The 22,393-nt window shown below is 42.0% G+C and overlaps 1 protein-coding gene across 5 annotated transcripts in view; it reads right to left on the reverse strand.

Moving 5' to 3' along the window:
- The window catches only part of LOC139574652 (neuroblast differentiation-associated protein AHNAK-like), a 44,296-nt gene that overhangs the window by 19,717 nt on the left and 2,186 nt on the right, over window positions 1–22,393 (reverse strand). For 3 of the 5 annotated variants that reach the window (XM_071399413.1, XM_071399414.1, XM_071399410.1), the window contains exons 2-5: window positions 8,564–8,618; window positions 962–1,021; window positions 565–722; window positions 111–340 (exon numbers count right to left, since the gene is read on the reverse strand). In XM_071399413.1, the coding sequence (XP_071255514.1) occupies window positions 111–340; window positions 565–721 (387 nt within the window). In that variant the 5' untranslated portion in view covers window position 722; window positions 962–1,021; window positions 8,564–8,618. Of the gene's footprint in view, window positions 1–110; window positions 341–564; window positions 723–961; window positions 1,022–8,559; window positions 8,619–22,393 lie in introns of all 5 variants that reach the window. The other 2 variants (XM_071399411.1, XM_071399412.1) reach the window with 2 other exon arrangements.

Raw genomic sequence — 22,393 nt, forward strand, 5'->3', positions numbered from 1 at the left:
ATGCCACTGAAAAGTTGATTAAAATCCTGTAAAATCCCAATCTTTTCCGCAATACCACCACACGGGTAAATACACTTAACATTGCTTGCACAGTAAACATAGCTACATACCAGGATACTGTCTTGGCTGGAGCCTCCAAACCTCCCTTTCCCTTCATACGTCAGAGTCCCCATTGGGGAGCGGCAGGGTGACATAGTGCCCATGGGGGAGCGGCATGGTGACTTGTCCTTGTTCTGTAGTTTCAGACCAACCTTGTGTTTGTTTAGGGTCTTGAGGAGCTCCGTCGTCTCCTTGGAACTCATGTTGTCAAAATAGATGGTGGCACCCACAATTTGATCACCTTTAAGGGGAAGGACACAAGAGGACATTGATACCGTGTTAAGATTCGTCAGTCAAAAAATCGACTTTGAAAAAAAGAAAGGTAGATTAATCAAACCTTACTCTACATCAATTTACGCAAATTATAAGATATCAGGAGCTTCAATAACAGTAGAAATCAATTAAGTTAATGTATTATAGAAAATTAATACTGTACATAAGGGCAATTCTAACTCCGTTGCATACCCTCGTGTACTCTTCCAGTGCGTCCAGCAGGCGACTCCATTTTCACCTCTTTGACATAGATCTCTCCTTCGCCTGACTGCTCAAGGGTCATTCCCTGTTTCTCTGGACCCGACCAGTCAGAGAAGAGCACCTCCCTGGTTTCCTCCTCCTCAGCCATCCTTTAATAATAATAATATATTTAATTTACATGGCGCTTTCATCTCAAAGACGCTTTCAAGACCAACAACATTAAGTTAGTTCATGGGCGGATCTTTAGGTGGGGATAGAGAGAAAGATAGAGAGAGAGAGAGAGAGAGAAAGATAGAGAGAGAGAGAGGAGAAACCACAAGAAATATAAACTAAAATGCAAAGAAAGACTATAGTATTTCTTAAAGTGATTTCTAAGTAGGTGAAATACTTTTGTTTTTTCTTGTCCTCTGTCTATGCTCTGGTGTGGTTTGTTTCTGCCTTGGTTTTCCTGAAAAACAAAACATGACATAACATCAGTACTGTTGACTCGTGAACACGCTTTCTCATATCATCATCAAACCGTTCACATCTGTAAAATGAAAACCCTGTTAAAATGTGCACAAAGCTTAAGTCACCTGACATATTTGTTTTTACGAAAACCATGTTCTACCTGTCACTCACTGCATAGTTACAACAAGCTGTTGTTATATGCAATGTCCAAGATACATGCAACTTCCAAGATATATTCAATGTCCAAGATATATGCAACGTCCAAGATACATGCAATGTCCAAGATACATGCAATGTCCAAGATATATGCAATGTCCAAGATATATGCAATGTCCAAGATGCATGCAATGTCCAAGATATATCCAATGGCCAAGATATATGCAATGTCCAATAGATGGCGCTAAAACTCTGGGTAGGTGAGTAGTATTGCCTTGTCCTATAAAACCACCCAACTCTCAGGTCCCCTCCCTTTTCTCCTGTGCGGTGTGATGTGGAAATTTGGTTGGAGTTGGACTGAGACCACACCCTGCCCTGAGGGAAGCTGCCTGATCCTGCAGCCTACACCTCACAATGTCAATACTGAGAACAATGATGGCTGTAGCTGCCATTCTTTAGACAAGCACACATGCACACACACACGTAAATAAACCAAACCTCTTGTTTGTTTTTTTTATATATATATACTTTTTATTTTATTTTATTGAACCTTAATTGAACGTGTTTTTGTTTTTGTTTTGTACACATCAGGCCGTGTAGAAATAGCTCAGTCAAGGTAAGAACAAACTGTAATTCCCCATTGTTTTATGTAGCGCCCTGGTGTGACTGCTGACAGGCTATTTTCTGTCAACTATTTGTTGTGAAATAAAACCTCCACATTTGTAACTATCGTCAATTCGCTGGGCATATTCATCAGGGTGTGTTGAAGGTTGTGAAAGCACATAAATAATACTGGATTGTATGACTTACAGATAGGGATTAGTAGGTCCCACCCTTTGATTTCACAGATTAAGGGAAGGCCAATTTTTTTTGTAAATTACCTGTGATGGCTAAACCATGATGCAACAGACAAAATTATGCTGCATATCCAACCTGGTCTCATAGCCTAGACGTAACATAGAAAACGTAAATCCGGGGACACTCAAATTAGTATGATATGTAAACGTTTGGTACGGTTACATAAGACAGATGGTTACTGAAGGCAAATATGAAAAGAGGGTGGTTGGTTGGGGTGGATGAGTGGGCGTATAATGCTAATGTCTAGCAACCCAAAGGTTGCGTCTTCGAATCCCATCACAGACAATTTTTTGCTAATTGTGAAACTTTTCAACTACTTACTACATTTTAGCAACTTTGCAACTACTTAGCATGTTAGCTAACCCTAACCTTAACCCTTTAGACCTAACTAGGCTAGCTAACGTTAGCATTAGCCGCCTAGCTAATGTTGACCACAACAAATTGGAATTCGTAACATATCATACGTTTGGCAAATTTGTAAAATGTTGTACTTTTAGCAAATTTGTAACATATTGCACAAATTGCAATTAGTAACATATTGTACAAATGCAACTCATAACATTTCATACGAATTACAATTCGTAACATATAAGAAATGGATAATGGACATCCACAAAAGAATACATACCATACGAATATCATACAAAATGGAGTCTCTTGGATTTCCGTACGGAATAATAGGAAATGCTCTGAGATATAAAGCACTTTGACAGGGAGGAACGATCCAAAGTACGCTACAAATACAACACAAGAAAGTAAGAAAGTGGTTTGTTTACATCATTTACTTGCCAGGGTGAGTGCCTGTCCCGTCCAACACATGCTGACAAGACCTAGCCTACACTACACAGTCCAACACACACTTTGGGGACAGATAACCCATTGTTTCATTAATGTCAACTCCTCGAACATCCCACCCCTTGTAATTACATGATGATGTTCTCTCCCTCTCCCTCTCCCTCTCCCTCTCCCTCTCTCTCTCTCTCTCTCTCTCTCTCTCTCTCTCTCTCTCTCTCTCTCTCCAAGAATGCACATGCTTTCGGAATGAAATATACCGTACTTTACGTAATTCTAGATATGAATCAGATCATAGCTATGAGATGTAGATTCTATTCATATACTGCTGGTACATTAAACCTCAACAACAAGCACAGCCAGTCCAGCTAAAGGGAGTTACTTTAACAAGGCAACTACGCAGACCTACCGAATCTGCAGTGTCAAAGGAAGCATCCCAAATGACACCCTATTCCCTACATAGTGCACTACTTTTGACCATGGCCCATCAAAAGTAGTGCACAACGTAGGTAATAGAGTGTTACTAATCAAAGACGGCTTGATCGAATTAACTCATGAAGATCAAATTCCACTCAGGTCAACTGACACTGCTAGCTAGTAATACAATCTAAAACGGACCCGTATTACCATGACCAAAAATGTATTCTAAGTAAATCAAAAACAGAGTGTGTGTGTGTGTGTGTGTGTGTGTGTGTGTGTGTGTGTGTGTGTGTGTGTGTGTGTGTGTGTGTGTGTTTTTCTCAAAGTCAACACGCCGTGTGAGAGATCGAACGCGCAAACGCCCCACGTGACACACCTGAGCCCTCCAAAATTGCATTCATCAGAGGAATTAGAAATCATCAAAAGAGCCACACAAAAAAAAACACAACGTCCCATTTCATGATTTTGCAGATTTTTTTCATGATTTTGCTCTGCTACACTGCAATAGAGACATTGAAGGATTTGAGAGACCCGGGAGACTGAAAAGATTTGGCATGGCTCCTCAGATCATCAAATAGGTTCTACAGCTGCACCATCGAGAGCATCCTGACTGGTCGCATCACCGCCTTGTATGGCAACTGCTTGGCCTCCGACCGCAAGGCACTACAGAGGGTAGTGCGTACGGCCCAGTACATCACTGGGGCCAAGCTTCCTGCCATCCAGGACCTCTGTTTATTATCTATGTATAGTCACTGTACCTCTACCTACATGTACATATTACCTCAATTACCTCGACTATCCAGTGCCCCCGCACATTGACTCTGTACCGGGTACCCTCCTGTATATAGCCTCGCTACTGTTGTTTTATTGTTGCTCTTTAATTATTTGTTATTTTTCAGTTTTCTTCTGGTTTATTTTTAATTCTGTTTATTTATTTTTTAACTTCAGTTTATTTTAGTAAATACTTTCTTAACACTTATTTTTCTTAATTACATTTTTGTTAGGGGCTTGTAAGTAAGCATTTCACTGTAAGGTCTACACTTGTTGTATTCGGCGCATGTGACAAATAACATTTGATTTGATGAAAACTATGCTGCTCTAACTCTCTAACAAGCCCTATTATTATTGTTGCTATTCAGAGTTATTTACAAAAGCAGAGGGAGGGGGGTCACCAACAGATCCCGGCTCAGAGAATACACCTCTCGTTATTATTCTCTAAGTCCCGCCCTCATCTCTCACATTAAAAAGTAACCTAAGGCCACATCACACCCAACTCTCACTCCTATCACTCTCTATTGCTGCAAATAGTGCTCTAGGTTTCATAACACCAAATGTGTATTTTCCTGTTCCCTCTTCCCTCCCTCTTTTGGAACATATCTTTATGATCTAGAGAAGTATTTGGGCAGTCCTTGTTCTCACAGTTTTGACATATTCCTGGCAAGGTGTACTGGGAGGGGCAGAGAGCGACTGTGAGGGAGGGATGAATGGGTGGGGGAGAGAGAAACATGAAGAGGGAGAGAGAGATAAAGAGAGAGAAACATGAAGAGGGAGAGAGAGAGAGAGAGAGATAGAGAAACATGAAGAGGGAGGAGACAGGGGAAGGGGAGGGAGGGTTGAGAGGGAGGAAAGAACACAGGGAGGGAAGGAGGGGAGGAGAGGGTGAGAGAGAGGAGAGAACAAATGGATGGAAGGGGTGAGAGCAGGGGGGTGAGAGAGAGGGAGAACACAGGAAGGGAAGGAGGGGAGGAGAGGGTGAAAGAGAGGAGAGAACAAATGGATGGAAGGGGTGAGAGAGAGGGAGAACACAGGAAGGGAAGGAGGGGAGGAGAGGGTGAGAGAGAGGAGAGAACAAATGGATGGAAGGGGTGAGAGCAGGGGGGTGAGAGAGAGGGAGAACACAGGGAGGGAAGGAGGGGAGGAGAGGGTGAGAACATGGGAGGAGGGTGAGAGAGAGGGAGAACACAGGGAGGGAAGGAGGGGAGGAGAGGGTGAGAGAGAGGGAGAAGACAGGGAGGGAAGGAGGGGAGGAGAGGGTGAGAGAGAGGGAGAACATGGGAGGAGGGCGAGAGAGAGGGAGAACACAGGGAGGGAAGGGGGGAGGAGAGGGTGAGAGAGGGAGAACATGGGAGGAGGGTGAGAGAGAGAGGGAGAACATGGGAGGAGGGTGAGAGAGAGGGAGAACACAGGGAGGGAAGGAGGGGAGGAGAGGGTGAGAGAGAGGGAGAACATGGGATGAGGGTGAGAGAGAGGGAGAACACAGGGAGGGAAGGAGGGGAGGAGAGGGTGAGAGAGAGGGAGAACATGGGAGGAGGGTGAGAGAGAGGGAGAACACAGGAAGGGAAGGAGGGGAGGAGAGGGTGAGAGAGAGGGAGAACACAGGGAGGGAAGGAGGGGAGGAGAGGGTGAGAGAGAGGGAGAACATGGGAGGAGGGCGAGAGAGAGGGAGAACACAGGGAGGGAAGGGGGAGGAGAGGGTGAGAGAGGGAGAACATGGGAGGAGGGTGAGAGAAAGAGAGAACACAGGGAGGGAAGGGGGAGGAGAGGGTGAGAGAGGGAGAACACAGGGATGGAAGGGGGGAGGAGAGGGTGAGAACATGGGAGGAGGGTGAGAGAGAGGGAGAACACAGGGAGGGAAGGAGAGGGTGAGAGAGAGGGAGAACATGGGAGGAGAGGGTGAGAGAAAGGGAGAACACAGGGAGGGAAGGGGGAGGAGAGGGTGAGAGGGGAGAACATGGGAGGAGGGTGAGAGAGAGAGGGAGAACATGGGAGGAGGGTGAGAGAGAGGGAGAACACAGGGAGGGAAGGAGGGGAGGAGAGGGTGAGAGAGAGGGAGAACATGGGAGGAGGGTGAGAGAGAGGGAGAACACAGGCAGGGAAGGAGGGGTGAGAGAGAGGGAGAACACAGGGAGGGAAGGGGGGAGGAGAGGGTGAGAGAGAGGGAGAACATGGGAGGAGGGGTGAGAGAGAGGGAGAACACAAGGAGGGGAGGAGAGGGTGAGAGAGAGGGAGAACATGGGAGGAGGGTGAGAGAGAGGGAGAACATGGGAGGAGGGTGAGAGAGAGGGAGAACACAGGGAGGGAAGGAGGGGAGGAGAGGGTGAGAGAGAGGGAGAACATGGGAGGAGGGGTGAGAGAGAGGGAGAACACAGGGAGGGAAGGGGGGAGGAGAGGGTGAGAGAGAGGGAGAACATGGGAGGAGGGGTGAGAGAGAGGGAGAACACAAGGAGGGGAGGAGAGGGTGAGAGAGAGGGAGAACATGGGAGGAGGGGTGAGAGAGAGGGAGAACACAGGGAGGGGAGGAGAGGGTGAGAGAGAGGGAGAACATGGGAGGAGGGGTGAGAGAGAGGGAGAACACAAGGAGGGGAGGAGAGGGTGAGAGAGAGGGAGAACACAAGGAGGGGAGGAGAGGGTGAGAGAGAGGGAGAACATGGGAGGAGGGTCTAACTGTTCCAGGACCAGTTCCTGTGGAATGTCAGCCTAGAAGTAAACTTGGCGTCATGCCAGGGACCTTAAAACCACAGACAGCTGCTTTACAACCGCTGTAGAAAACAGAGAGGAGAACTGTTTAAATGTTCCAGTTATTTATTAGTGAATTTCATTTAAGATTTCCAGTCTTTCTGTCCATTAACTACACAATGTTATGTTTCTCCCAACTTGCTTTCACTTAGACAATCTCCTCACACTAGAGATCAAATCAAATTTTATTGGTCGCAAACACATGTTTAGCAGATGTTATTGCGGGTGTAGCGAAACGCTTGTAAAGACTGGAAAGGAGACAGGGAAGAACACTATAGGAAAGGAGACAGGGAAGAACAATATAGGAAAGGAGACAGGGAAAGACACTATAGGAAAGGAGACAGGGAAAGACACTATAGGAAAGGAGACAGGGAAGTACAATATAGGAAAGGAGACAGGGAAGTACAATATAGGAAAGGAGACAGGGAAAGACACTATAGGAAAGGAGACAGGGAAAGACACTATAGGAAAGGAGACAGGGAAGTACAATATAGGAAAGGAGACAGGGAAAGACACTATAGGAAAGGAGACAGGGAAGGACAATATAGGAAAGGAGACAGGGAAGGACAATATAGGAAAGGAGACAGGAAAGAACACTATAGGAAAGGAGACAGGGAAGAACACTATAGGAAAGGAGACAGGGAAGAACACTATAGGAAAGGAATGAAATATGAGCAGGAAGAGGAAACTGTTAAGTACCGGAATCTTAACTCTTAACATCAAAGAGACACACAGATCAGGAGGGAAACTATGGTTTGTATAATTGCTGTAATGTAAAGTCACATGACCAGCTGGTTGAGGGGTAAACAAAACCGTATTGCTGTAATGTAAAGTCACATGACCAGCTGGTTGAGGGGTAAACAAACAGTGAACAAGACTTGTCTTCGTGGAATCATACGACAGACAAGCAAGTCATAGAAGGCAGAAACAACAACAGTCAAACAACTTATCTTTCTTCCATTTCTATCTCTCCGTGCCTTGAGTGCAAAAAAAATTTTACTTGTCAAAGGACACAACGCACTCGAATCAAATCATTGAGCTCATCGAAATGTGCTCAAGAGAGACATGAAAGTCAATATTTGGGCACAAAAACTGTCAAAGGAGAAAATTGTGGGGAAGGAATGGGATGAGCGTCATACATCATCATTGTGGTTTGCTATGTAACTGTGCTATGAGAGAAAACCTGCAGGGAACACGAGGACAGACCACCCGACCAGAAAGCTTCTGGTTTCTGACAATGGCAGCTCCTAACCAGTTGGCTAACCCGCCTCTTTCTAACCACAGAACATTTCTGTATATACCCTGTTTCCTTTCTCCCTTATTGGCTATATTGTCTACGTACTGTTTGGCAGTTTGGTATTCCTTAGACTTGTGACACTAAAAATGTATCTTGCCGCAGCTGCTACTACCAACAGTTAAACAGTGTGATCTGGCAGTGCTCGGCTTGCCATTTCATATTAAAGGTGGGGGGCTGGACTAAACAGGTGGTCGAGCAATGGTATGGGGGGTAAAGAGGAGGTACACACAGGGTGTCAGATTTCTCCAAGGCAGGCCTTTCACAGCTGAACGGACACATGACCTTCCAGGTTCAAAGAAGGTTCTGTGACAAACATTCCAAAAGAGGTTCTAGAGTTTGACTTTAGAATCACCAAGGTCCAATCAACAAAGACAATAGAATGCTTATAGTTGTGGAGATATTCCGTTTACAGTGACTGGTGTGTTTTGTGTTGTGTTTAGTCTGTGTCTTGTCGTCAACATCTTGGAGGACTATATCTTTGAATGAAGGACACTTACGTACTTTGGATTGCTCAAGCAAGGCCAAGGGCTCTGTTGTCTCTTTGCTTTCTGTTTGTCTGTTAACAGAGGGACACACGGAGAGAGAAGAGGAATAGGAGTTAATCACATTGATTGATCGACTAGTTAGGTTCATTCTCACGTCCACACATCTCTCTTGCATGTGCTACTCACACAAGAGAGCAACCAACTTCAACACACTTTCATTCATGGCTTTCGGACAGACATAGAAACAAATTCATAAACTACCCCCGTACTTACACGCTATTGCTCCAGGGATATCTAGTCTACATGACTACGTCACACGTCTGCAATGTGTTGTGATCGTGTCTTCCTAAAAACGCAATGGACTTTCACCTCAGAGAGAATTCCTTTAATCAGCTGTACGGGCACCCCGGAACATTAATAATGAACCTGCCTGGGTGAGAATAAAGTATTGATGGCAAAGAGTACCACTTATGTAAAAACACTCCCTTAAATGATGTGTATGCAGCTACTGCTTAGACCATGATGCATCATTTTAACCCCCAAAATATCTATGTGATGATGTTAAGTCCATGTGGACAACTGATTGGATTTGCAAAACGTCATCAAGGTAAGGACATTTAGTCCCTTTTTTCACCCAAATGTTTACCTAAATCCAACAACATGGTTAAATGTTTTGAAGATTTCACATTAAATTGACGTTGGTGGACAACTCAACCCAATGTAAATCAAAAGTAGACGTTTAAACTGACGTCTGTGGCCAGTGGGTAATGTGAATTATGTGGCAGACCATACCATAGCAGGCAGCCATACCATTTTAAATATGCACCACAGATCACTCAACACAACAAGATACACCTCAGGCAGGTCATTTCAGTTGCCCGACTCAACGCAAGACTAGTATGTTCAAACCACAACTTGGAACACATTGCTGGACTATCAAACGTTGCCAAATCAGTCCCATACAAAAAACAGTCACGAGGTATTGGCCCTTTACTTACAATGTTCCCCCTGGGGAGTCAACACCTTGGCTTGTACACAGACCTCACACACCCAGCTGCTGTCTGCCGTAGGCCTACTTCTGATGTCTGCATGTGGCTTCTAATACGTTTAGCCAAGATTCACTTTCAGTTCAGGTCTATTAACATCTTAGAAACAACTAGCGACTAGCCTTAGGCCAACGTAACAGATAGCGTCTCGCTTGAGGTTATAGTGTCTTCAGAAAGTATTCCCACACCCGGGACTTTTTCCACATTTTGTTGGGAGTAGTGTTGAGGAGAACATCGACATTTCTCGCTTAAATCATTTTGCAGACACAAAAAAGATCCCACCTTGTCTAGCGTATTTTGTTTTGTGGACATTTGGAAAGTTTACTGAAAAATGTCTGTTTCCATCAGGACTGTCCTTATATATTTTTTAATTTCGACATGAACTTTATTCACATAAAAAGGTCGGATGGAAACCTGCTTAGTGTCCCAATACTCTTGGAGCTCACTAGCACATGTCTGAAGGTGAAGAAATATCTGATTTAAGATTCATGACTCATACTTATCTGACTTAAGATTCATGACTCATACTTATCTGACTTAAGATTCATGACTCATACTTATCTGACTTAAGATTCATGACTCATACTTATCTGATTTAAGATTCATGACTCATACTTAATCTGATTTAAGATTCATGACTCATACTTATCTGATTTAAGATTCATGACTCATACTTATCTGATTTAAGATTCATGACTCATACATATCTGACTTAAGATTCATGACTCATACTTATCTGATTTAAGATTCATGATTCATACTATAAAGTATCTGTAGAATCCTGATTTCCTGAATGATTATGGTCATTTCCTGCACAGCCTTTAAGCTTTGAGACGTCTATATTTTCAAGATATAATCGTATAATCATATGCTAGCCAACTGCTTTGGTATTGATATATTTCATTTTCCGATTAAACTTTGCCATTTGTCTAGACAGTAAAAGCTGAACTTGGTACGTTATATTTAAAGCGCTTCCTGTCCACGTTTGAAGATTACTGTTTTGACTGGACGAGGGTACTGGGAAACAAAGAAGAGTCTTTCCTTTGGAGCAGAAACAGCAAATGGTGGACTGGATTCCTCCCAGTGACAACCTGCCCTCATTTACAAATTCTTTAAAGACAAGTTTTTTTGTTTTTTTTTAACAACTGTCATTAGTCTGCTGCCTCCTCCCCTTTGTTGTTGTATACAGCTGAACTATTCAATACCTCCGAGAAAAGTACAACAAATAACTGTGTTTACAATCCTAAGAGACTTTATTGGATTGTCTTCCCTCACCACCAGCAAACATGTTGTTGTTTTGTTTGTTTATTAGAGCCACTTTCAATTTAAAAAACGGAACTCAAAGTCAAAGTTAAAGTTATAGTAAAGGGGTCAAAATATGAAAAGCTTTCCAGGATTTTGATTGGTTACAGGCTGAACTAGTTTGAGGATCAAACGCAAACCTTTTGAGGCATAACACAGTTATATCTGTATAGTGTTAACAAATTGGATCTAAGCTTGATTTATAGTTATGTATCACTCCCGTGTTCCGTTTGTGCTTCCTGTTGAAGTTGCAGAAGAGCAGAAACCAAGCAGGTCACAGCTACACGTCGTTGTCTATAGCGACAGGGTCTGGCAACGGATCCAACAAGCGTTTCTCTCTTAACTGACCCCCCCGGCCGCCAGTCATTTCAAACCCTCATTAAAGTCTTTCATCACAACACCACCGAGCTAAAACGTCTTCCTATCCTCTTTCCCTTTCTCTTTTCTATCCTGCTTTATTGTTGGTTGGTTATTTCTGCCGGGGACTGAAATAGATAGGTGATAAACGCCAAGCGATACGAGGTTGGATTGTCACTGTGTTTGCATAGAGAGACTCAGGGGTATGACAGCTGTCTAAACTAGCAGACACCCAGAGAGGCGTTGTATTCATTTTGCCTCCTGACACGAAGGGGAGATCAACAACATACCTAGTAGGGCTGACCCCAATCGGTCGACTGGTCCGATTGTTTGGTCGTTAGGGTGTTAGTCGACCGCCATGCGCCTCCCAGAGTACACAACCTATGCTACACTTGTGAAAAACAAGTTTTGGTTTATTTCATTCCATTTACGAGTTTTGTCAATTTAGTCATTGTCTTTTGTTTGGAGCGCTCCTGTCAATGTTGAGGAAGGACGCGCACGCATAGAAGTAGCCCTATAGGCTACCTGGCCTGATTTACACATAGAAGTAGGTCTATAGACTACCTGGCCTGATTTACACATAGAAGTAGGTCTAAAGGCTACCTGGCCTGATTTACACATAGAAGTAGGTCTATAGACTACCTGGCCTGATTTACACATAGAAGTAGGTCTATAGACTACCTGGCCTGATTTACACATAGAAGTAGGTCTAAAGGCTACCTGGCCTGATTTACACATAGAAGTAAGTCTATAGGCTACCTGGCCTGATTTACACATAGAAGTAGCCCTATAGGCTACCTGGCCTGATTTACACATAGAAGTAGGTCTATAGACTACCTGGCCTGATTTACACATAGAAGTAGGTCTAAAGGCTACCTGGCCTGATTTACACATAGAAGTAAGTCTATAGGCTACCTGGCCTGATTTACACATAGAAGTAGGTCTATAGGCTACCTGGCCTGATTTACACATATAAGTAAGTCTATAGGCTACCTGGCCTGATTTACACATAGAAGTAGGTCTATAGGCTACCTGGCCTGATTTACACATAGAAGTAAGTCTATAGGCTACCTGGCCTGATTTACACATAGAAGTAGGTCTATAGGCTACCTGGCCTGATTACACATAGAAGTAGGTCTATAGGCTACCTGGCCTGATTTACACATAGAGGTAGGTCTATAGACTACCTGGCCTGATTTACACATAGAAGTAGGTCTATAGGCTACCTGGCCTGATTTACACATAGAAGTAGGTCTATAGGCTACCTGGCCTGATTTACACATAGAAGTAGGTCTATAGGCTACCTGGCCTGATTTACACATAGAAGTAGGTCTATAGGCTACCTGGCCTGATTTACACGTAGAAGTAGGTCTATAGGCTACCTGGCCTGATTTATACATAGAAGTAGGTCTATAGGCTACCTGGCCTGATTTACACATAGAAGTAGGTCTATAGGCTACCTGGCCTGCGTGCAAATGTAGGCATATAAATGTGCCCATTTGGGCATCTGATAGTATTTCTGATTGGCTTAACACACCACCAGTAATGAGCTGTGGAGCATCTCAAAGTAATGTTTTCTTCAACTCAAACAGCAAGCAAAGTCTGTTTTTACATCCGTTGAGAATGATAATAGTTCCTCCATGTATTTGAAAAATCTTTCCAGCTCTTTCCCTTTCAATAACCACTCAGTGTGAAAGGGAAAAATGTCATGCTCTGATCCAATGGAAACATGATAAAATAGGCCTGCCTGATTACTTCTTATCAGGGCTTGACTTGTACTGTAGTAGGTTCTGGTACTCATTTTGTGTGCTGGTACTGTATATATTTAGATGCAGGAGCTCCACAATAATTTTTAGCTAATTCTATCAGAGGAATAGAGCAGTAGAACATTTGAGGTGCCGGTACTCAACTCCAGTGAGCTCCTCCCCAAGTCAAGCACTGCTTCTTATCGCTTGCGCAAATAGCCTACAGCTGTGTCTGTCCCAAGCTCACTGGCGTGGGAAACTCTTGAGGGACCAGAATATTTTATACAATGTTTGCAAGCTTCAGCCAACACAAGCTAATAGTTGATCAAATGTTTCAAATTCGTTGCAGACAGGCTGAATATGATTTAACAGACGTTTATTTTAATCAGGATATTTTCTACCTGTAGTCTGCAATGTTTATATTTGTTGGATTTATATAGGCTATTTTTTACATAGTTGGCAATAGCAATAGAAGTTACATTTTAGGTTTGTATCATTTTCATTTAGATTTGGATGGAATTTTGATGAACCACATGAACAACGATTTTGAGATATGAATAAAGTTAAGTTGAGATATGAATTCAATTTCACAAAAATTTGCATATGAAAACCATACCTTGCACGCAGATCGGTTGAAATGGTAAGATAATTTGGCATTCCACATGAGAAACGTTACCGACTCCTGGTGTAGCCTATTACCGGCAACTTCAGAAGAGTTACAGCAGAATCTGTTAAAGCCCGTATGAGCAGCAGGAGGAGGATGGTCAGGTTAATTTTTTTATTTTATTCTAGTTATCTAGATCTCTGGCACCCTCTTGAGGCATTTGTCTTATTTAATCAATCCGTAAGCTTAAAGAATCAGACAAGCTCAATGCATAGAGTTGATTTTATTAAAACACATAGGGTGTGTCTATATATAGAAAAATAGACGTTGAAAAATGTTGGCCAAACGATTGGTCGAAAGAACAGACGACTTTGTGGGCTCTGTATTCCATTCAAGGAAGCCGGTTGCAGGTAAGGTTGATCTGATTTGCATTGGTTGTTTTAATGTCTGTTTGGAAACATTTTCTGACTAGATAAATGGATATTGTCAATGGTGCTATTAACATAGGAAAATGTCAACCTTGACTTGCATTGACTTGTTACATGGGCATCACACATCCAAAACACTGTGTACTATTGGTCACACCTATGTGGTAAAACGAACACCATTAGTCAAAGCAAGGCGACTGGAATAACAGTTACAGAAGTATTCTGAGAAGTGTGGGGAAACACCTTCACCTATCATAGTACTGTTTTGGGAAACTAGTTCAAGGTCACTGCAAAACTAAACTGAACAAATCTCAGGTAGGTTTAATCCAGAAAGGAAACAGTGTGGTCCCCAGACTACTGCTGACCGTCACAAGCACAGCAGTACACACAGAGGAGTGGTCGGCGCTAGCTAGCTTGCTAGTGACAGATAGCCTAGTGGTTAGAGCATTGGACTAGCAACCGTGAATGTTGCAAGATCAAATTCCTGAGGTGACAAGGTCAAAATCTGCCTCTGAACAAGGCAGTTAGCCTAGGAACAGTGGGTTGTCATTGAAAATAAGAATTTGTTCTTAACTGACTTGCCTAGTTAAATAAAAGGTCAAATAAAACATTTTTTTAAATGAAAGCTGTGCAGGGCTGGCTTGGGAATTCGACTGACTAGAATAGATGCATCACAATACCATGTCAGCAATATTGATTGTACCCTTGAGTGTACTGTCAAAATGTCTGAGATCTGATGGGCTTTTCCCCGTTCTAGTCAGTCAAACAAATATATTTATTTCTATGTGCCTCCGGTCTTTTCACCATCTCAGCGCTAGCTTGTTTGCTATTGGATCGGAGCAACGGGCTAGGCTTCGGGTCCTACCTCAGGCAGTGCTTGCTTGTTAAAGGAGCAACAGGCTAAAGGGCTAGGTGCTGTGCTATGAAGCTGGGCCCCACCCTAGCCTCCAGCCCTGTCTCAGCCCTAGCAGTTAGCTTGCTAAGAGATTGGAGCAATATACTACGAGGCTGGGCCCCACCCTAGCCTCCAGCCCTGTCTCAGCCCTAGCAGTTAGCTTGCTAAGAGATTGTAGCAATATACTACGAGGCTGGGCCCCACCCTAGCCTCCAGCCCTGTCTCAGCCCTAGCAGTTAGCTTGCTAAGAGATTGGAGCAATATACTACGAGGCTGGGCCCCACCCTAGCCTCCAGCCCTGTCTCAGCCCTAGCAGTTAGCTTGCTAAGAGATTGGAGCAACAGGCTACGGGGCTGAGATCCCCCATAGCCTCTCAGTTCTAGCTAGATTGCTAAGAGAGCAACCGACGTGCTAGGCAACAGGGCTGGGTGTTGTGCTGTGCTCTAACAGGCTGAGCAGGCCCTGGGCTGGGTGTTGTGCTCTACGGGGCTGAGCAGGCCCTGGGCTGGGTGTTGTGCTCTACGGGGCTGAGCAGGCCCCACCCTGCCTCTACCACATTCCTTGATAGAGTTGTCAGGCCAGCTGGAACAGAGCCTAGTCTCTCCTCTCTGTCTCTCTCTCTCTCTAGCAGTGACTAACTCCAAAGAAATGTCCTCCACTCACTCTACCCAGCCTCTTCATGTGCTGCCTGCCACCCAGAGCATGTCAGCACAGGGTTCAGCCACAAAACAGAATCACTTCTTTCTTTCTTTCTTTATTCTGTTTGGTTGTGCAACTACAATCAACATCAATGAATGGATATCTGTACATGATTGTGCCAAGGAGTCATATAGACACTCCGGTTTAGTAAACACCTAGTGAGTTAGTCTTGTCTCTGAAAGAGGCAGTGAAAGTGAATGAAACCAGAGAGCAAATTATCTGAAAGGATCTGTCAGTCAAGACAACAATAAAGAATAGATTGAATGGCAAGATTTGGTTAAGGATCTATGGGCCCTGGTCTAAAGTAGTGCACTACCCCCTATGGGCCCTGGTCTAAAGTAGTGCACTACCCCCTATGGGCCCTGGTCTAAAGTAGTGCACTACCCCCTATGGGCCCTGGTTAAAAGTAGTGCACTATGAAGGGAATAGGGTGCCATTTGGGATGCAAGCTTAGTTGCGGAATTATTCCAATGTTATTATCAAACAGAATTGTCTCAATGTTTTCCTCCTTCCTTTATTGTGGGGAGTAGTTGCAAGCGAAGGGGTGGACTGATCAGTTGACAAAGCAACATTTGCTACCACTAACTGGCCTGACTGGTTTACAGACCTGAGAGAGAAATGGAGAGAGAGAGAGAGAGAGAGAAAGGTTTTATATAAACAAAGAGAAACATTTTTAGATTGACAGAGGGTAATGTGATTATTCTACAGTACATGGTGCGTAAAACCTCAAAATCAAATAACATTTGTTCAATAACTGAACTTGGAAATGATTTATTACACTGATTTGCAAGTCGAATAAATCCTTTTATAGAAATGATTTACATTTTATTTCCAACACGCATCAAAATGCACCAATAACTAAGGATGGCATACAAGTATTGTTTTAAAAAGAGTGCAAATAAGTATTGTTATTTATACTGTAGGCTGTTGTTGTCTGACCCAAAGTGTCAGGAACACTGTTTATTGCTTGTGTGAATGTCACCAGTGGCTAACGGTATTTACAGGCTTATACCACACCTCCATGGAGCTTTGTAAATCACCATTTAATACCTGAAATTATATTACATTCTATAGTTATTGTTGACATTAATCATTATAACGTCTTCCAGTGACATGACATATTGATACATAGTGTTTAACACACCTGTAACCTTTTTACTTTTTGCACATTCTGTAGGCTAGCGGTTTTATTTCAGATTGTAAACAAGTGATTGTAAACAAGTGCTGAGAAGGAGGTAAACAAATTACAGTTTAAAAAACATATGTGAGCCAGTATCTGTTGCCAGCAAGATAACAACCTCAACAAAGCAAAATATAAGTCTAAATTAATATTCCTCGCACGGCCAGCCTGATATTTAGGCACTCCATTCCGAACAACATGTACGTACAGATGTAGGATCTTAATTTGACCAGTTTTGCACAGCAGGAAAATAATCCTGCAGCAACGGGAAATGTGAATGATTGTGTGGATTATAATTAAATGGACATTTTTGTAGGGGTTGATAAATGTTTTGTTTAGTTAGGGCAAATCAAGTCTGACTTTGTGGAAATTACCAACTTTATAATACTTTTTAGACCTTGAATAGACTACAAGTTTGCATTCCCCCCCCCCCCCCCCCCTTCTGTTTGCACTTGCAATTAAACCGCTTGCAGAAGGAATTAGACAGGACCCAAACGTAACAGGTATCAGTATTGGTAAACATGAATATAAGATCAACTTATTTGCAGATGATATCCTGATATACCAGACCAATATTGAAAACTCAATGCCTCTGTTTCTAATTTTTTTTATCAGAATACTTAAAAAAATTATTGCAATAGGATTTTTTTGTGGGAATAACTCATGATCTACAGCAATCCTTTAAGTGGACCAAAAAAAAAATGAATTACTTAGACGGTTATTAATAAAAGTGACAACAAACAAGAAATATATAAAGATAACTTTATCTCATTATTCAACGAGTTGAAAGCAGATCTGATTAAATGGAACAAACTTCCCATGAATCTTACAGGTAGAATAAACCTCTTCAGAATGGCATTGCTCCCAAAGTTTTTATATTTATTCTCGGTAATACCAATTACCCAACCGAAGACATTCTTTAAATAACTATACTCGGTCATAACAGACTTTATATTGTCAAATAAAATGCATAGAATAAAAAGGAAAACTTTATCTTCTTAAGCCTGAGGGTGGTTTTAACCTTCCTGACTTGGAATTGTATCAACTTGCCACCCGGGGCTTTTACTTACGACATATACAGTACCAGTCAACAATTTGGACACACCTACTCATTCAAGAGTTTTTCTTTAGATTTACTATTTTCTACATTGTAGAATAATAGTGAAGACATCAAACTATGAAATAACACATATGGAATCATGTAGTAACCAAAACAAGTGTTAAACAAATCAAATAGCCCTATTTGGTAAAAGACCAAGTCCATAGTATGGCAAGAACAGCTCAAATAAGCAAAGAGAAACAACAGTCCATCAATACTTTAAGACATGAAGGTCAGTCAATGCGGAAAATTTCAAGAACTTTTCAAGTTTCTTCAAGTGCAGTCACAAAAACCATCAAGCGCTATGATGAAACTGGCTCTCATGAGGCCCTCCACAGGAAAGGAAGACCCAGAGTAACCTCTGCTGCAGAGGATAAGTTTATTAGCGTTAACTGCACCTCAGATTGCAGCCCAAATAAATGCTTCACAGTGTTCAAGTAAGAGACACATCTTAACATCAACTGTTCATCCATAAACTGTTCCACATGGTAAACTACAGCCTTCCAAGTGGCTCATTCATCCCCCCCCCTCCTCTCCTCTGGAAGTATTCCCCAGGTCATTGCTGTAAATCAAAATGTGTTCTCAGTCAACTTACCTGGTAAAATAAAGGGTAAAATATTTTTTTTTTAAACATGTAAAGCCATAGAAACCATATATGACTTGGTAATAGGAAATTATTTCCATTACAGAATTAAAAAGCAATTTTGGACCAATGTAGATATCTTCAAAATACATGCAACTTGAAAGTTTCATATCAAGACATTTCGATTTGTTATCTTTAGGACATCAGAGCAATCTTGAGGAAACCTATTTGAGTCAGAAAAGGATGCTCATATGATAGATAAACTACACAAAACCTTGCAGAGAGCATATCCAACTGACAATCTCTTTGGAAAAAATATAAACTATTGAAAACAAGACTTAAAAAGAACTGATATTGGCACAAGATAGAGGGAATGTTGGAACATAACTAAGAGTTAACAAAAATGTACACATAATTCATTATAAACTAATGTATATAATGTATTACTACAAGAGACAAAAATCACAAAATTCTACAGCACAATGGCAGAGTCATGTCTTAAGTGTAAAACTAACAATGACTCAATAATCCATGCCGTCTGGGAATCCTATAGTCCAAAAGTTATGGGAGGAGTTTTGCCTTAGTATTAAATGTAGCCATAATGCTGAGGTGGCTTTGGCACTCACTACGCTCTTAAGTTCTTGACGGTTGCTAGGCAGCGCCCGTTACTACTATCATTCTGGCAGTTCTAAACTTTGCAACCCATGAAAAAATATATATATAATCTTAATCATAACTGGATGGATCCATAAAGAACTGCTGTGGGAATAAAAATCACTGAACGATGAACATATTGGTATGAAGTATGCTAATGAAATTGAAGGCATCAAATTTGTTATAATACATACGTATGTTCAACTATTTCAGCTGCATTGAGACAATGTCAGAAAATGCTTTTTTCTCACTAAATCTTTGTTTGGATACTGTTTAGGCTAGAATTATAAATGTTAGCTAAGTTGAGGTGAGTGCTGCTCGTGATCCTCTTGTCTAGTTGGCTCCTTCACTATCACTGATCAGAACATTTTGCCAACATGCTGTGTAGCTTTAACGAGTGGGTTAGTTTACTCTTCCCCTCGCAGCCACTTAGTAGCCTAGGCCCGTCTCCCGACCAAAAGACTATGACTTGTTTTAATCAATGTGATGTTGTTCCACTGAATCTCTGTCTTTATATTTGGTTCATTCTCTGACTGGGCAAATAAGTGGAGGTGGTATAGCTCATCAATTCATTTATCTATCATTGATCAGAAACATTTAGCATGTTATAATTCAGCAATAAGCCACGAGGGGGTGTGGTATATGGCCAATATACCACAGCTAAGGGCTGTTCTTATGCACAACGCAACGCAGAGTGCCTGGACACAGCCCTTAGCTGTGGTATATTGGCCATATATCACAAACCCCAGAGTTGCCTTATTGCTATTATAAACTGGTTACCAATGTCATTAGAGCAGTAAAAATAACTGTTTTGACATACCCGTGGGTATACGGTCTGATATACCACGGCTGTCAGCCAATCAGCACTCAGGGCTCGAACCACCCAGTTTATAATGTAGCCTAAACCAAATGTAGATCTATTATTTTTGCTTGATCGCGTAAATACAACTCCAAAAGGCCGCTGAGGATCAGAAATATGAACACGAGACTCTTGTAAATAAAGATTGGTATTATTTTCTATCAGTATCATGATGAAGATACTGTCAACGTAAAACCATATGTCTACTCCCTAACAAAGTGGAGTGAGGGTAGGAAAGAGATGAAAACATGGTTGAAGAAAAAAAGCATGGGCTTGTCCTGGGCTCTGTTTCAAAATATCACAATTTTTTCCCCCCTATGACAGCGGTTCCACACGTTGCCGTGACGACGCAAGTTGTGTTGGGGGGGAAAAATATTATTTTATATTTTATTCTGTTATATTTCATTATATTATTAGCCTACTATAAAATATAAGTGTGTTGACTGTGATTAGGGAGGCCTAAGTGTGTCGTGTCTGTTTAATGAACATAATCACTATTGATTTAATGTGCATGGCCATGTACTGTAGCATATAGACTGCACAAACCAGTAACATAATTCAACTCAGAAATGTTGCCGTTCTATTATTCTGAAAATACATTGTATTAGTCTTTTAATGTTTCCTAAAACAAATGAATAATGCATTCCTTAGTGATGGTGTATATTCAATAGATTTTCTTTAAATAGACGTCCACCCACATCTGCCCACATCTACTTCCACTCATAAACGTGCCGCCATGTGCACAAGAGATATAAAAAAAGCTTATCGCGGCAAGAACTTGGTTTAAAAAAAAAATAGGGCTGTATGAATTGGGCTCTAAAAAGCCTGATTTTTTTTTACAGGCAACATGCCGTAAAGTCTGTCTCTAAATGCACAGACAGAATAGTAGCGAGGAGGGTGTAGGGAGTGGCTCTCTCTGAAAATCTGTGTACAATCGCTCTGTCTGAAAGAGGTATTTTGCAATAATTATTATCATGAACATTGCTACATTTCATTATGGCAAAATAAGTCCATGAGTCAAGAGATATTTGTTGAGATTTGCTTACAGTTACACAGAGGGGGGATGAGAACCCACCACACTAGCGGAGCTCTAGCCAACAATTTCACAAGTTGGGATCAATAACATACTACTGTCCTACTTCTGACGGATGGACAACTGTTGCTGCTTTAGTGCACCAGTCATGAAATCTACGTGATAAATAAAAGAAAATAGGGTGGGATTAAAATGAGTTAAATGTCTCAATTATCCACAATCAGAACACCCAGGGACCAATCAGACAAAGAGATTAATCGAAGTGTTAAAAGAAAAACTTTTGTTTAATGGGAATCAGTCCTCCTCCCGTACTCTCTCTCTCTCTCCCTCTCTCGCTCTCTCTCTCTCCCGTACTCTCCCTCCCTCACTCTCCCGTACGCTCTCCCTCTCTCTCTCTCTCCCGTACTCTCCCTCCCATACTCTCTCTCTCTCTCGTACGCTCTCCCTCTCTCTCCCATACTCTCTCCCTCTCTCCCGTACTCTCTCCCGTACTCTCTCCCGTACTCTCTCCCTCTCTCTCTCTCTAACGGGCAAGGTCCTAAACGCCCCTGAATGGGACCTAGAGGAGGAAATGACAAAAGGAAGTGTGCGAGAGTCTGGGCTCTTTCCGTTTCACACTGGCCCAGTGAGAGTGCCACTCCTCTCCTCTGCTATCAACAGTTAGCAGGGGGAACGCTATGGTGGCAGGTTTGGTGGAGTACAATGATGAGTGTTCTATGAATTCCATGTCCACTGGATTGACAGATTACATTAATAAATAACAAAACCAGGTTTGGGATTGTCAGGGGGTTGTCAAGAACGGTTCTTAATCTGAAGTTGGCTGTGTAGTAACTTATCGTTTACTTAAATTCCAGTCAAAATTTGACACTTACTATATTCTCTGTTTTGAACAAGTACTACCATGTCAAGTGAACTGTTCAAAACACTGAACATGCAGACATAGGCTATACTTACATTACATACCATCACAATAAAATAAAAAGTGAACATTTAAAGGTCCAGTGCAGTCAAAAACGTGATTTTCCTGTGTTTTATATATTTCCGCACTGAGGTTGGAATAATACTGTGAAATTGTGTAAATTATGATAATGCCCTTTTAGTGTAAGAGATGTGTAAGACATTTTTGAAAATATTGCCTGAAATTTTAGCCAGTTTTTTGGTGGGATGAAGTTTTTGCCTGTCTGGTGACATCATCAGGTGGTAAATTAGTTAATAGACCAATAAGAATGAGAGTTCCAAACCTCTCTGCCAATAACAGCTAGTTTTAAGTTTTCCCCTCCCCACTCAGACCACTCCCACACAGTCCTAGCTAAATTCTTACTTGAGAAATTGCTCTTTGCTAAGAAGCTATTTTTGTTTATT

The sequence above is a fragment of the Salvelinus alpinus genome, chromosome 4, assembly GCF_045679555.1.
Source record: "Salvelinus alpinus chromosome 4, SLU_Salpinus.1, whole genome shotgun sequence".
NCBI classification, from domain to species: domain Eukaryota; kingdom Metazoa; phylum Chordata; class Actinopteri; order Salmoniformes; family Salmonidae; genus Salvelinus; species Salvelinus alpinus.